Genomic DNA, 15616 nt, shown 5'->3' on the forward strand with positions numbered 1-15616 from the left:
GCTCCCTTCTCCCCCTCCTCCTCCACCAGCTCCCTTCTCCCCCTCCTTCTCCACCAACTTCTCCCCTCCTCATTCTTCACTAGCTTCTCCCTACTCCACCTACTAGTACTACTCTAAACTTCCTCCCCCCTCCTCCTCCCCCTCCCTACACTGCTCCTTCGCTACCCTGTACTAGAACTACGAGAGTGCTGACGATGTTCCACTGCTACGCACGAAACTCAGCTAGACCGCGTAGCGCCATCTGGCGGTGGCGTTTGCAAATTAATTTACGACGCTAAACCTGATGTTTACCCATGCAGTGGGAAACCATATATCCACTCCAATAATATTGCAGGAGTAAATAATATCATAGAGATTTATAGGATTTGAGGATTCTGCGGAATTTTACCCACAATATGTTTGTGGTGGCTAAGACATTTTAGGCCCACAAACTGTTTGTAGTGGTTAAAAATTATTCAGGCCCGCCAACTGTTTGTGGTTGCAAAACTTGTGCTCCAACAATCCGTTTGTGGTGAATAAGAGATTTTTAAGCCCATCACATGTTTGTGGTGCCTAAAAAGTTTGCACTCACAATCTGTATGTTCATATCTCATTAGCGGGAACGCCAAACTCGCAATAATTCAGATTTAGCAGCATGCCATTGTTTCAGTGTAGTTTCATTTAATAACGAGTCAGCTAGCTTTATTATATATTATATTTATAACGGTTGCATAATTATCTAGCCTGTTCTGTTTTTTTTTTATTAAAGATGTCGTCGACCACGCACTTTTTGTGAACGTTATCTTTGAAAATGAAACTGTAAAAATATGTATCAAGCCTATATATTTGCTCAACGAAAACAACTCAAAAATCGCTTTTTGCTGCGGTTCTGTATAATGGCGGTTCTATGACTTCGGCTCATTTATTGATGACGAGGTAATACGTCATAACATTGCTGCAGAGCGGCAAAAGTAAACGCTGTTTGAAACATTCGGCCCGACACTTTCACTTTGTAATCTAAAAGCTTTGAATTAACGTATTCCTGAGCAATTTTTTTACCTATCACATATATATAGGCAAGTACAAACGTGCAATGTTAAAATAATTCATTTTTGCCTCATTTTATATTTGCTGCTTGAAATTTCGGGGGTATAGGGCCATAGGCACCTTGGCTTTATTTAATACACATAAATTATGGTAATCTGCAATTTTCGTTGTTTTTTTTTCGAATTTTTTTGCTCTCAAGCTTTTTGCTCGAAGTTTTCGTAGAAATAAAAGCCCTGCTTTTCCAGCACGTGTTCACTAAGCACGTGACATTTTCCGCTAGGTGGCGCTTTTGTTAGCGTGGCGAGTCCTCCATTATCCTATCTTCGTTTTGTCTTTGTGTTGAAATCTGATTTGGAATCGAATACTTGCTTAATACATCTGAAAGCATCTAGCTTTGATAACTCGATCAAAAGAAAGGGTAACGTTACATCTTTAAATTCCATTCTATATATTTGATTATGTCTGACCGGGACGGGCGGGACGGACGGGACGGAAGGGATGGACGGGACGGTGGAGGAAGAATGAGGAACAACGACTGCCGCATCTACGTGGGAAATCTTCCTCCGGATATTCGTTCGAAGGACATTGAGGATTTATTCTATAAGTACGGAAAAATAGTTTTCATCGACGTGAAGAACAGACGCGGTCCGCCTTTCGCTTTCGTGGAGTTCGAGGATTCGAGGTAAGGGTAAAAAAACGGCGTAGCCGGTAGAAAACCAATCAATCTCAGTCTGCTAATGAAAAACGCTGTGGCTATATGCCCGGCAGCCGGGCACGGTCTTCGTTTTCCTAAACGCTGTGGCTATATGCCCGGCAGCCGGGCACGGTCTTCGTTTTCCTAAATGCCCGGCAGTTCTTAACCCTAACTCTAACCCTAACCCTAAACCTAACAAAAACCCTAACTCTAGCCCTAACTCTAACCCTAACCCTAAACCTAACAAAAACCCTAACTCTAGCCCTAAACCTAACCCTAACCCTAACCCTAACCCTAACCCTAATCCTAACTCTAACCCTAACCCTTGTTTACTTGAGATAACGCTAAAAATTAAAAACTGCCGGGCATTTAAGAAATCGAAGACCGTGCCCGGCAGCCGTCAGATATACGCCGGCTGCCGGGCATATAGCCACTGTGAATGAAAAAACTACACTTCGAGAATACCGTAGGCCTATGTGCCCGTAACTACCCTGTTACTAGTAATCAGTATTTTTATCGGAAACTTAACTGGAACTTTGTTTTCCACGCTGCCCTCGTCGTCGACGTTGTGATTCCATCCGCATTTTCTCTCCAACCAGGGACGCGGATGACGCCGTTCACTCGAGGGACGGATACGACTACGACGGATACAAGCTACGAGTGGAGTTCCCGCGCGGGGGCGGTGGGCCGGGAGGACGCGGGGGTGGGGGCGGCGGCGGCGGCGGCTACGGGCGCGGGGGAGGAGGGGGCGACCGCGGCGGTGGGAGGCGGTCAGGCCCTCCCTCGCGACGTTCCGACTACCGCGTCATCGTCACGGGTGAGTGTCTCTCATCTGTCACCAGCTTAACTCTCGAGTAAAGGAATTATGTCTTAAATACATGCACACTCGGAAAAACGTAAATACTATGTCGTAAATACATGCACAATCAGATAAACATAAATACTAAGTCGTAAATACATGCACAATCAGGAAAAATATATAGAAACATATTTTCACCTAATAGCGAACATGTTACTGATCTTCTATCTTGAGCTAGTCTCAATTAATACCATGAAGGATAGATATCCTGTTGTGAAAAATAAAATTCGTAAAATTAAAAACTTCTGTAGGCTGGACCTACATGTGTACCTATACAATGTGTAACTTTACGATATTTCTGGCATCAGTCTACAAGAATAAATTTAATTGCTAAACGTTTTAAGATCAATGCTAATTTTGTTCTTGTTCTGAGTGCAGCCGTTCTGTAGAATGTCGTTCTATTGTCCTGAGCGCAGCCGTTCTCTTGTCTTTCAGGACTGCCGCCGACTGGCAGCTGGCAGGACCTCAAGGACCACATGCGGGAGGCGGGTGATGTGTGCTACGCGGACGTGTACCGGGACGGCACGGGCGTCGTCGAGTTCCTGCGCAGCGAGGACATGAAGTATGCCGTACGCAAGCTAGACGACTCCAAGTTCAGGTCGCACGAGGTGAGAGAGAGATGAGAGGGTGTTAGGGAGGGAGGGAGGGAAGGGTAGAGAAAAGAGGGAGGTTGGATAGAAAGAGAGGGGGGAGGGAGGGAGGGTGCAAGAAAGAGAGGGAGAGAGAGAGAGCGAGCGAGCGAGTGAGTGATTGACAAACAGACAGACAGGCAGGAGAGATAAGGAAGGGGGTCACGGTGTTGGCATAAGGATTTGCGACCACACGGTTCAGTGTCGATTAAAGTTGCTCTCTCCACCGTCATCTCACACTCGTAACGCGCAACGATCGACGTTTCTTTCAGGGGGAGACGAGCTACGTCCGCGTGAAGGAGGACTACCGCGGCGGCAGCCCGCCCTCTGGTGGCGGAGGAAGGTCGCGAAGCCGTAGCGTCACGCCGGCGCGCGGCCGCCGTGCGTCTCCGAGCTACTCGCCCGCCCGGAGGTCCCGCTCCCGCTCACGCTCGTAAAGGGGAGGTCGTCGCCGCGACGGCGCAGAGAGAAGTGTCTCATCGGTGGAACACTAGCAGCAGCAGCAGCAGCAGCTTCATCTAGCGTATCAGTGGCACGTGTAAGTGTCTCGATCCGCCCTGTCGAAAACGATTTCGCGATCGCTCCTTGCGCGTTTTTTCTCCTTCTCCCCTTCCCCCCCGACGTCGTCGTCGTCCGACGCGAGCACGTTTCGGTCGTCGTCGTCGCGAGGGGTTGCCGAAAACAAAGTCACTACATTCCATTTTCCAACCGGCACGCGCATCCACCCCTTTTCTGTCGCGGACATCCGCGCGCATTTTCGTTTACGAGTGAGTACCAGTCGTTCTTTCTCGCGCGACGCGACGGTCCCGGTTTTTGCGTCGCGAGAGTAGATCCACTTGTTTGCTTAGGAGGTTTCACTAGTTCCGTGTAGAATGTCAAATGAATAGAAAGGAGAATGTTGGAGGAGACGCGTCCTTTTGGCCCCCCGTTGCCGTCCACATCGGTTGTTCGATCTGTGTGAGAGTATGCGAGATGTGGACGCTCGCTCTAATAACCTCGCGTGTCGACGTACGCGCGCCACAGTCTCTGTATCCGTGGGTGCCGTCCACGCCCGATACGTTGCCAGTGTAAATAACGACGCACGCGCGCGTGGAGGGGGTTGCTCGGTCGGATGGATCCCCTGTCTCCATCGTAGGTCGTACTGACCCACGGATTGTCTAAAGTAGTGTGTACAGAAAGTATAATTTGTATCGACGGCGTCATCAGTCGTAGCGTCTCACGAAAAAAATGCGTGTAAATGCTTCCAAAGAGTCATGTAGCTTGTGTAACGTTTCGATTCCATTGTCGGTGTAGAAGAAATGTGCGGTTTTGCGTTGAGGTGGCGTTGGGATGCGAAGGTAGCATCAGCGTTAGGAAACTGCTGTCAAAGGTTGGGATTTGTGGCGCGTTTTAACGATTTTTAACTGTTATAGAAGTTTTGTCTGTTGTCCTTGTCTCGTCTGTTTACCGCTGAAGGTCATTAGAGGTTGAAATATTCATGTGTCTTGTCTACATTTCCAACGCACACACCCCTCCCACCCGCACACCCACTTGTCTACCGCCTGCCTGCCTGCTCGTTCTTCGTAATAAACTGATTTTACTTCCTTTTGTCAGATTCACACACTGGATCGTGTGATCGGATTTGGAGGAGTACTTGTATGATTTGGAGGAGAGGCTCGCGGAAAGTCGGATGTCATTGGGAGGATAAATCTAGACATCGCACTCGCTAAGGCATTAAACTGGAGAGAGAGGGAGCGCGATTATTTATCGGAAGGAATCACGGGATGGGACTGTGCGATGTCCTCGGAATAAGCAGCGGATAAAGGGAAGGTTGGATTCTGGATGCTAGGATAGAATTGGAGAAGGAAACCTCGATATTTTCAATTTTCCAAAGTTACAGAATTCCCCCGGAATAAGGATTGGATTAAGGACCTGAAAGTGATGGTCCCTCTGTGGATACTAGGATATTATTTCCAATATTACAGAATTCCCCCGGAATAAGGAGCGGATTAAGGAATGGATTAAGGACCTGAAAGGGATGTTTACTTTCTGGATACTATGATATAATTGGATGCGAACTCTTTGGACAAAAGTCCCTGGAAACTCATCCAACTTCTTATGAGGATTAGCAGAACGGATAGTTGGAGTTTGGATACTTTAAATTTGGAAAGGACACATGCCCATGTATGCGGATTAAAGAAAACACGGATAGGAAACGGAATTCTGGATACTTGGATAAAATTGGAGGAGGAAACGTAGCCAAATCCATGGATTTGGAATTCCTCATATTCCGGAATCTTTAGGAGTACTTGTGATAAAATTGGAGAGATCAGGAGTAAGAAGCGCTGAGCGAGAGAGGGAGGAGTCTGGAGTCTAGGATAACGTAAAGGAATCCCCCATTCGGATATCGTTCTAGGACATTGTGTCTCTCCCCCTTAACAGGTAAGCACGCTCCGGGCTTCCGGGATAGGCGTCCGCGCCATTCCGGAGTCTCACCGCCCGGAGCGAGTCCTTGCAGTGACCTTACAATTTCAGGAAACTCGCAGATGCCATCGAGGATATACCTCCTCCCCCTCTCTCTTCATCCTCCTCTTCCTCCCCCTCTTCCTCCCCCCTCTTCATCCTCCTATTCCTTCCCCTCCCTCTTCATCATTCTACTCTTCCTCCCATTCCCTCTTCATCCTCTAACTGTCTTTATTCTTTTTTTCTCCTCCCGTCACACTCCTCTTACCGCCTCCTCTTCCTCCCCTCTCTCTCCTCTTACGCCACCTCATTCCCGTCTTGCAGCGGCGATTTTCAGGGCTGAGTGTCTCGTGGTAAGTAGCATCCCGGCGTGCTTGGCCCCGGTGCGCCGCGGGTGACGCGCCTGCACCGTGTGTGGCGTTCGACGCTCGAGGGAGGCGGCTCTGTCCTATAGGTGGAGCCAGCGAGCGCTTGATGGCGAAGTCTGTCTCCTTTCCCGCCGTCGCGCGTTTCTGGCGCGCAGACGTCGTCGGTTCAAGGTCAATCTTGCTTGCTCCTGCTCCTGCATCTCCCCTTCCCCTTTTCCTCTTCCTGCTTATTGAAATCGTGTTTTTTTATCTGTTCGTTGTCGTGTTGTTCGTTCGTGTGACCGCATGCGGTATTTGTAGAGTTAGCGAGATGATTAAATGGTGGTTTTAAAAATATGAATTTTTGTGACGTTGCGTTGTTTGTTTGGAGTTGAATTGAATAGTGTTTTGTATTAAAAGAGCAACTTAACAAAAGTAATAATACGTCGCATCACACCAGCTCTGTTGTCTGGGATCGGAAAGAAAGGACTAACGCATCGCAGGTTTACCTGATTATAACGAATGGCGAAAATAACTGGGAATATCTATTTTGTAAATTAATTTCGTACGTTAATTTTTTTCTGTTGAAAGCTGGCAGTAAATACTTTTAGTTTTGCTTTTGAAATAGAATGTATTAGGCATGTGCGTTCAAACATACAAGCACATCCAATCTTGACAAAAATCTTGACTGTTAATATTCATATACTTCTGTAACGGTGAAATCTGTGACGCTGCATAGTCTGTTAAACTTGGTACCAACAGTCCAGGAGTTCAATTCTTGTCACGCAGCCTCGGCTCCTCGGCTTGCCACCCTCCCAGATATCAGTGCCGTAGTTGATCGATTCATTTTCCCTGAAGGGGCAAAGTTCATAATACGTTAAGGATGCGATACGCACACCGCGTATTATAACAGTACAATTGCGGATGCAAAATTCCTCTATCCCTTTCTCATCTACTCTTTCTCCACCTCCTCCCCCCTTCTCTCTCTCTTTCTCCCTCACTCTCTCGTTCCCTCTTGCTACGGCCCTGGATATATTGAACTTGCCTTCGCCGATGACACACGGCTAGTAAATAATTGAAATAATATTCGGTATATTATTAATAATTGACATTGCATTTATAATGAACCATCGTGGTGTGAGTATCTCATATAATGCAAAAAGAAGTTTACTCGTGTGTTAGGTTGGCCCTAGATTATATATACTGATACTAAGTATAGTTACATTTTGTATATTGAGATAAGTGGTTACATTGCACTAGCAGCGGCCAGGGATGCCTATTTCTCTCCCCATCCCCCACCCCATGTAAGATTCGGGAGAAATGTGTGGTATCCATTAAATTTGCACGCGTTCTTGTAAAGGGAAAAAATCAAATTCTCTCGAAAAATCTGAAACACAACTAATATATTGCGGTCCATTGCGTTTTTATTCCATGCGACACATACAAGCACACACACTGATCAATATATACTAAGATACTAATTGAGTACTTTTCCACTTCGCAATTGCACAATAATAAGTTAATATATATTAGTTCATCATTGCACAGTAATATAGTTCAAGTACATATCAAGTATTACAGAGATCAGTGGGTAGACAGGACAATGCCTTGGAGTCGGCATAACTCGCGTATAGGAAGACGATATTACCTTCTACGTATTATATATATAGAGAGAATTAGTTAGAATCTTATTTCTATGGTAGAGCGAACGGTAACTAAGCACTGTAAGATACTGTTGCGAACAACAGCAAGGGATATTTCTGCGTCAACTGACACAGCAAAACATTTACCTACTACTTTTAAACTGTTACCTTAATACACTGTTAATTATTAATAAGTGGTCCAACGAAATTGTACAACTGCAACAGCTACGTCGGTAGCTACGTACTTTGTGCACATTTTGATAACTATAATTCTATAACGGTAAGCCTAACAGCCGTTCATACATTTTTCGTGCACTAGATGGCGCTGCAACCCCGCGTTGACCGCACCCGGCAGATAGATGCGATATGATATGACTACTAGGCACTTAGGATATGACTACTAGGCACTTAAATATAAAAAAAACCTAACCCTAATCCTAACCCTAAACCCCTCGCATCTTTCTGCCAACACCGCGTTGACCACGACCAACTAGCTGTATGATTGGAATCATGCACCGGGGAGAAATACACATTTTCCACACATGTGTACACATGTATTGTATACATGAACCCTAGCCCTAACCCTAAACAGGAAAATATTTTTTTTAAATATAAAAAAACGAAACAAATCGTTCTGACTTGGTACGATTCGGAACCGTTCGGCTATTTCCGGAAAAATGTGTATTTCTCCCCGGTGTAAATATTGTATGATTGGGGGAATCTCAAAACAGTTCACAACATATATTTACGCCGATACACTGCGACTTCAAAAGCTACGGAGATTGTCATAGATGGCTTTAAAACAATTTAACACCTGTACTGAACCCTGTTCACACTAATGGCATATATCATCTCTACACTAACAGCATTGCATGGCACCCTCTACATTTCCTCTACTGCATTACTAGCCTCTGTATTACTTCTACACAGTGTGGCGCCCCCTACATTTCCTTTACTGTATTACCAGCCTCTGTATTACTTCTGCACAGTGTGGCGCCCCCTACATTTCCTCTACTGTATTACTTCTGCACAGTGTGGCGCCTCCCTCTGCATTACTCTGTCTCTCTCTCTCTCTTACAATTTGTACAGCACCCTCTGTACTAAATATACATCGCTGACACACACGCTGCACTGGCGCCCCCTGCTGGTGCGTAGTGGCGGCGACGCCATCTTGTACTTGTTCTTGAGGCGGTCGGTGCTGCTGTCCGGCCGCTGCAGTGGCGCCCCCTGCAGGCGCGCAGCGGCGCTCACGCCATCTTGTACTTGTTCTTGAGGCGGTCGGTGCTGCTGCCCGGCCGCTGGAGAACTTCCTGAACCTTGTTCTTCACTACAATGATCATCGTGAGCGTGTTCCCCGTGAACAACAGCAGGAAGATGAAGCTCAACACGGGAACCTGGAATAGAGAGAGAGAGAGTGAGTGAGTGAGAAAGAAAGAGGGAGAGAGTGAGAGTGAGAAAGAAAGAGGGAGAAAGAGAGAGGGTGAGAGTGAGAAAGAGAGAGAGAGAGAGAGAGAGAGAGTAAAAAGGTAGATAGAGTGGAGAGAGAGAGTGAGTGAGAAAGAAAGAGGGAGAGGGTGAGAAAGAGGGAGAGAGAGAGAGAGAGTGAGAAAGAAAGAGGGAGAGAGTGAGAAAAAGAGAGAGAGTGAGTGAGAAAGAAAGAGGAAGAGGGTGAGAGTGAGAAAGAGAGAGAGAGAGTGAGAAAGAAAGATGGTGAGCGGGAGAGAGAGAGAGAGAGAGTAAAAAGATAGATAGAGAGGAGAGAGAGATTGAGAGAGAGAGAGAGAGCGAGTAAAGATAGGGTTAATAGTTGACCATAAAGAGGAGGGAGGGAGGGACGGAGTGAGGGAGGGACGGAGGGAGTAGGAAGGGACAACGGGAGGTAGAGAGCGACAGAGAGCGAGAGAGAGGAGGTGGAGAGAGAGAAGGAGAAGGGAAAGAGACCGTCAGTTTAAGCCAACTGGCAAACACCCCACGGCGAGAGTGAAATTTGTTGATCCTAACCCTGACCCTACTCTTCACTCGCCACCCACCCTGTCCCTTACCCGTCAATGATGATATCAGGAGTATATATAGAGTGTATATAGTAGTATATAGTAGTATATAGTAGTATATAGTCTATATGATACACTCCTGATGATATATTATAATATACTCACCTGCCATTCCTGACACTGTGGGTCGAAGCTGAGGTGATATAATACGTAGGCGTTATACAGCTGAAACACCTGCAACCGGAGGGGAAAACACGCATGAGTAACACTGCCACGCACGCACACGCACGCGCACACACACACACACACGTGCGCGCACATACACAGTGCGCGCACAAACAGCACACAACACGTGCGCGCACATACACACACACGTGGCGCGCACACACGCACATTCACACACACACGCACATTATGTTAGCAACACAAGGCAAAACACATCACTAACACCGCCACACACACACGCACTATGTTAGCAACACGAGATAAAAACACATCACTAACACCGCCACACACACACGCCACTATGTTAGCCCAACACAGATAAAAACCACATCACTAACACGCCACACACACACGCCCACTATGTTAGCCAACACAAGATAAACACAACACAGTCACTAACACCGCCACACACACACGCACTATGTTAGCAACACAAGGCAAAACACATCACTAACACCGCCACACACACACGCACTATGTTAGCCAATCACAATACAAAACAAAGCCGCAGAGCGTCGGGGCTCATCTGCAGCGTCTCATCGGGAGGGCGGCTCTAAAGNAAAGAGAGAGTGTCGTAAGAGCAGCAGCAGCAGATGCTACACGCCCGCGCGCTCGTGTGTGCGTCAGTGAGTGAATTACGACCTTTCATCATCAGAAACACCCTATCCTCGGTGGAGAAGGATGTAGCAGTTGCGAATACTTGGCACGAAGCCAGGGTAATTGCGTGGGCCGCACCAAAGAGGGTGGAGAAATATTCGTGGTCTCGGTGGAGGAGGAGGGGGAAGGGAAGGGAGGGGAGGAGAAAGGAGAGGAAATAGACTCGGTAGGGGGAGGGGGAAGGGAGGGGATGGGAGGATGAGAGGAGGGGGAGAGGAAAAAAAATATTCATGGACTCAGTAGAGTGGGGAGGCGGAGGGGGGAAGGGAGAGAAGGGGAGGGAATGGGAGGAAGAGAGGATGAGAGGAGGGGAAGGGGAGGGGATCGATGTGGCGATCAATACATTAAATAGCTCCGCGACTAATGGCCGGAGCAATTTCCGATTCTCGAATTCGAAATTTCGAGTCTACCGGCTCTGGTCGATGGGTTGTCAATCACTCGCGTCCTGAATAAATAAATAGGATAAATAGGATGAATAGGGTAATAGGGGGCAAAGACATGAGGTTCGGGAGAGTTTCGTGGGGGATAAAATCATGAGCTTATCCTCTCTCTCCCGGGATTTCGTCCTTTCGCTTGTAATATTGTGCCCCCCCCCCCGTCGTTTTACTATGATAAATAAATAAATAAATATATATATATATATACATATATACATATATATCATTTTACGTAATATAACAATCATGTTATATCATCGTCATCATCAACATCATCAACATCATCAACATCATTAAAATCATCACCACCACCACCACCACCACCACTGCCATCATCATCAACATCGTCGTCGTCGTCATCATCATCATCATTGCAGCCGACAGCAGACAGCAGTTGGACAATGGACAAGACACGACACAATGGAAGGAAACTTACGTAGCCGATGGCGAGGAACGGAAGAAGAAAGGTGAGGCCCTTCCACATCCACTGATGGAATCCATCTGAAATAACAGAGAGAAGAAGAGGAGACGTCAGTGATGCGCTGTGAAGAGCAAGGTTGCACGCGCACGCACGCACGCACGCACGCACGCACGCACGCACGCACGTATACTCAAACACGCGCATCCATGCATGCATGCACAAACGCACGCACACACACACACGCACGCACGCACGCACGCACACACACGCACATACTCGCACACACACACAGGACACACCACAAACACACACGTGAACATCACACACCTACGCATGCACGCACGCATACAACACGACACAAACACGCACCACACACACACACACACACACACACACACACACACACACACATACACACACAAACACGCACACACTCACGCACGCACGTATACTCGCACACGCGCACCGACGCATGCACGCACGTACACACGCGCTCACGGCGGTCTAGATACAATAATGTAACCCTACCCCTGGGTTTGGGTTACATTATTGTATCTAACGGCGGTCATACATCGCACAGGTTTTGTCATGACAGCCCTTCAGAACACGCCAAAAAGACAACAAAAAACTCGACGATAGTGAGGCAAGCTTAATTATGTTGAAGGACATGCGAGAAGGACAGGCGAGTGAACTGACAACAAAAGCAACTACAAGGTGTAAGTAGTTTCACGCCCGACTGAACGTAAACAAACTAAACAACAGAACCGCGGCAACAGCGAGAAGGAAAAAAAACACTATTAAGCAACCAGTTTTTCAAATCTCCTCTTTTGTCTAGCAGTATCAACAGGATATACAGCGGATTACTAACTCTCGTACAAAGAACCTACATAAGGGAGGAGGTACAATACTAAGGGAGAAGGTACATGTGATCGCAAATTTGTTAGAAGAGGAGTCGGAGAAGACACTCACCGATTGTGATGTCCATGTTGTGTCTCTCTCCCAGAGCTTTGAGTCGGTAGAGACATCCCCGCTGGTATTGGTATTGGAAGAGCTGCACTATAGCTGCAAATCATGTATTATAATATATATATATATTATATATATATATATATATGTATGCTATTAATATACTTGGTATATGTATATAGTATATATAATATATATCATATATATATATATATATATACTATATAATTGGAAGACGCTGCATATAGCCGCAACTATGAAATTCTATGTATGACTATATATATGTATATATGTATATGTATTATGTATATATTAGTATATATATATATATAGTGATAGGGGTAGTATATATGTGAAGAGCCTGCACGTATAAGCTGGCAATATGTAGTAAACCACATAAATGGTTAGTGCGGCGCACTGCGGTAGGGGATCACTGTTGTGATGACTAATGTAATATATAGATTCTCTTTCTTTCTTGGCCTCTTGGCTCTAACACTACTGTATAGATATATAATTATTCTCTCTCTATCTCGCGCTCTCTTCCTCTCTCCTCTCTCTTCTCTCTCATGCTGCTCTCTCTCTCGCTTCTCGCTCGTGTTGCTTCTCTCTCTCTCATGACAATAGCGACTCGGACACTTACCTATGTACAGACAAAACCACATGAACTGATTTCGGAAAGAGCGGTACACCGGACCGTCAGGCCTGAAATCACACGGAAGCAGTGTTAGCCACCAATCACTGCTAGTGCAACAAAATGTTACCACTAATTTTGATAATGGTCTACGAGAAAAAGTTAATGTTAAGACTGTTAATGTTAATATTATAATAATAATAAATTTATAATATTGATAATATTAATTAAATTAAATAAAATAATATTATAATAAATTATAATTTTGTGTGACATGGGGGCGTATTGTCCGACACAAAATTAGTCTTAACATTAACCTTAACTTCACGAGTTTGTTTCTGACAAAAGGTCCCTGGTTAAGTATAACACATCAGATGTATGCGAGTAGATAGACGACTAGTATACACACTAGTAGATTGAATACTAATTACAATCACACTAATTAATTAATTCTAACGATCACTAGTAATTAATTGATTAATTACCAGGTGATGATGAGACCGCTCAGCACGGTGGAGATGTAGTGGTGCGCGCGCCACCAGCCCTTCACGCGAGAGCCGTTCACTTGTAATATGCTCTCGCGAATCGTCAGCGTGCAGTAGTACCAGACGAGCAAGAAAAGAAAGATGGCGTCCAGGACCCTGGCAACGAGACGCGAGACGACATTACGGTGCTGCCACCTTGTGAAGGATACTCGCTTTGCGGGGCGATTATTGAGTTAACAGTGCTGCTGTCTACGACGATCGTTCTTTTGCTAAGATGGCGATCGCTCAATACCTGTCCGTTAATAAGATGTAATGCCAATGCTGCTGCCACCTAGAAGCCAAGTTTCTCTCTATATAGGATTTTTTATTAAACAAATTTGCTGCCACCTACAATGAATGCATTAACTAATTATTTCTCGGACAGTGCTGCCATCTACAATGGATGCATTTAGTAATTATTTATCAGAAAGGATACATCAACTATTTCTTAGACCTGCTGCTACCTACAAGACCTGTTCTCACGAGATACTAATATCCAGGAAGAGAAACAGACAGCATTGACGGAACCCTGCTAGTGAGCAAAAGGGCAATTCACAAGTTAAGAGAGAGAGAGAGAGAGAGANTAACCACACCTATATTTTGTTTTGGCCTAATGAGGGGGAAAGGGGATGGATAAACGGTTGAATTTACCTGCTGTACGATAACAACGGGCCACATGTGTGCGGAATGTAATCAGCTTACCTATCGTTACCACGTTAACGAGCTACTACAGGTGGGCGAGATGACGTCAACTTACCTGTCCGCCTTGTTGAGAATGGACACGTTGACGTTTCCGACGATGATCTGCAGGTAGGTCCTATTCGAGAAAACGAAAACATCATCCACGACTGATTACGTGAGCACGGAACGAGGCGCGCGGCACACGAACGCTCGTACATCATGCCCACGTTACATTATATTACATGACGGCGCATCATGGTGAGCCTGATCCCAACAGCCTCACACTATCGTGCTGCAAAACAGATTGCAGAGGGAACCAGCATGGGACGTGGCAAGAAGGAACCAACACTTCAACGACCTCCGAACCCCCACTGCTGGCTACCACCAGGGGGCAGTGCCGGTTCACGAATAGCAACTAGTAGGGGATAGCGTAGCACATGAACCCACCAGAGGGCGCTGTCACTTCAAGTACCAGGAGCCGTACTGCCCCCCAGGGGGCGCTGTTACTTCAAGTACCAGGAACAATACTGCTCCACCAGGGGGCACTGTCAGTTTAAGTACCAGGAACCATGCTGCCCCACTAGAGGGCGCTGTCTGTTTACACAATGAGCAACAGACAACCGCACAACCCCACCAGGGGGCGCCGTCAGTAAAAGAACGACACCTATGAAGGCACGGAACTACGCCGTAGGTTCGGGAACCAGAAGCAGAACGCCTAGCAGGACGCCCGCGGCAACACCGACCGCGACGACAGCGCCGCGGGAGGCGGAGGCGCCCCCTGGCGTGCATGCGGCGAGGCGGCGGCACTCACCCGTTCTTGCGAGGCAGCGTCTCGCGGATCTCCTGCAGCTGCGTCTCGACGCGAGCGACGTCGTGTCTCAGCTCGGCGACGCGACCCTCCTCGTCCGCTCCCGGACGCATCCTGCGGGAAGAAACGACGACGATGAAAGATGCTGCGATCGGTCGTCGTGGCGACGATGAGGGATGCTGCGAGCGGTCGCTGCAGCGATGATGAGAGATGCTGCGCGGTCGCCACGGCGATGATGAGAGATGCTGTGCGGTCGCCACGGCGACGATGAGGGATGCTGGGCGAACGCTGCGGCGATGATGAGAGATGTTGCGGGGTCGCCACGGCGACGATGAGGGATGCTGGATGAGGGATGCTGCGCGGTCGCTGCGGCGATGATGAGAGATGTTGCGGGGTCGCCACGGCGACGATGAGGGATGCTGGATGAGGAATGCTGCGCGGTCGCCGCGGCGACGATGAGGGATGCTGGGCGAACGCTGCGGCGATGATGAGAGATGTTGCGGGGTCGCCACGGCGACGATGAGGGATGCTGGATGAGGGATGCTGCGCGGTCGCTGCGGCGATGATGAGAGATGCTGCGCGGTCGCTGTGGCGACGATGAGGGATGCTGCGCGGTCGCTGCGGCGATGATGAGA

General features: G+C 47.3%; 2 protein-coding genes across 2 annotated transcripts in view; one reads left to right on the forward strand and one right to left on the reverse strand.

The window, feature by feature from the left end:
* Window positions 1–1299: 1299 nt before the first annotated feature.
* On the forward strand, window positions 1300–6358 carry LOC106811125 (serine/arginine-rich splicing factor 1-like). Its single transcript, XM_014814666.1, has 4 exons — window positions 1300–1708; window positions 2320–2537; window positions 3015–3187; window positions 3481–6358. The coding sequence occupies exons 1-4, from the start codon at window positions 1485–1487 to the stop codon at window positions 3643–3645; spliced, it is 780 nt and encodes a 259-aa protein (XP_014670152.1). The 5' UTR covers window positions 1300–1484; the 3' UTR covers window positions 3646–6358.
* Window positions 6359–8030: 1672 nt separating this feature from the next.
* LOC106811120 (transmembrane protein 120 homolog) overlaps window positions 8031–15616 on the reverse strand; it is a 9068-nt gene continuing 1482 nt past the window's right edge. The window contains exons 3-11 of the mRNA XM_014814660.1: window positions 14985–15095; window positions 14250–14309; window positions 14081–14102; window positions 13454–13665; window positions 12978–13039; window positions 12341–12433; window positions 11387–11451; window positions 9797–9865; window positions 8031–9034 (exon numbers count right to left, since the gene is read on the reverse strand). Coding sequence (XP_014670146.1) covers window positions 8888–9034; window positions 9797–9865; window positions 11387–11451; window positions 12341–12433; window positions 12978–13039; window positions 13454–13665; window positions 14081–14102; window positions 14250–14309; window positions 14985–15095 — 841 coding nt within the window. The 3' untranslated portion in view covers window positions 8031–8887. The remainder of the gene's footprint in view (window positions 9035–9796; window positions 9866–11386; window positions 11452–12340; window positions 12434–12977; window positions 13040–13453; window positions 13666–14080; window positions 14103–14249; window positions 14310–14984; window positions 15096–15616) is intronic.

This window comes from Priapulus caudatus, unplaced genomic scaffold (assembly GCF_000485595.1).
Source record: "Priapulus caudatus unplaced genomic scaffold, Priapulus_caudatus-5.0.1 Scaffold506, whole genome shotgun sequence".
In the NCBI taxonomy this organism is placed as follows: Eukaryota; Metazoa; Priapulida; class Priapulimorpha; order Priapulimorphida; family Priapulidae; genus Priapulus; species Priapulus caudatus.

Bases quoted from the DNA above. Each gene is read 5' to 3' on its own strand.
- LOC106811125 (XM_014814666.1), top strand. From the start codon at position 1,485: ATGTCTGACCGGGACGGGCGGGACGGACGGGACGGAAGGGATGGACGG. The intron at 1,709-2,319 runs GTAAGGGTAAAA...CTCTCCAACCAG, and splicing joins GTGGAGTTCGAGGATTCGAG to GGACGCGGATGACGCCGTTC. The intron at 2,538-3,014 runs GTGAGTGTCTCT...CTTGTCTTTCAG, and splicing joins CTACCGCGTCATCGTCACGG to GACTGCCGCCGACTGGCAGC.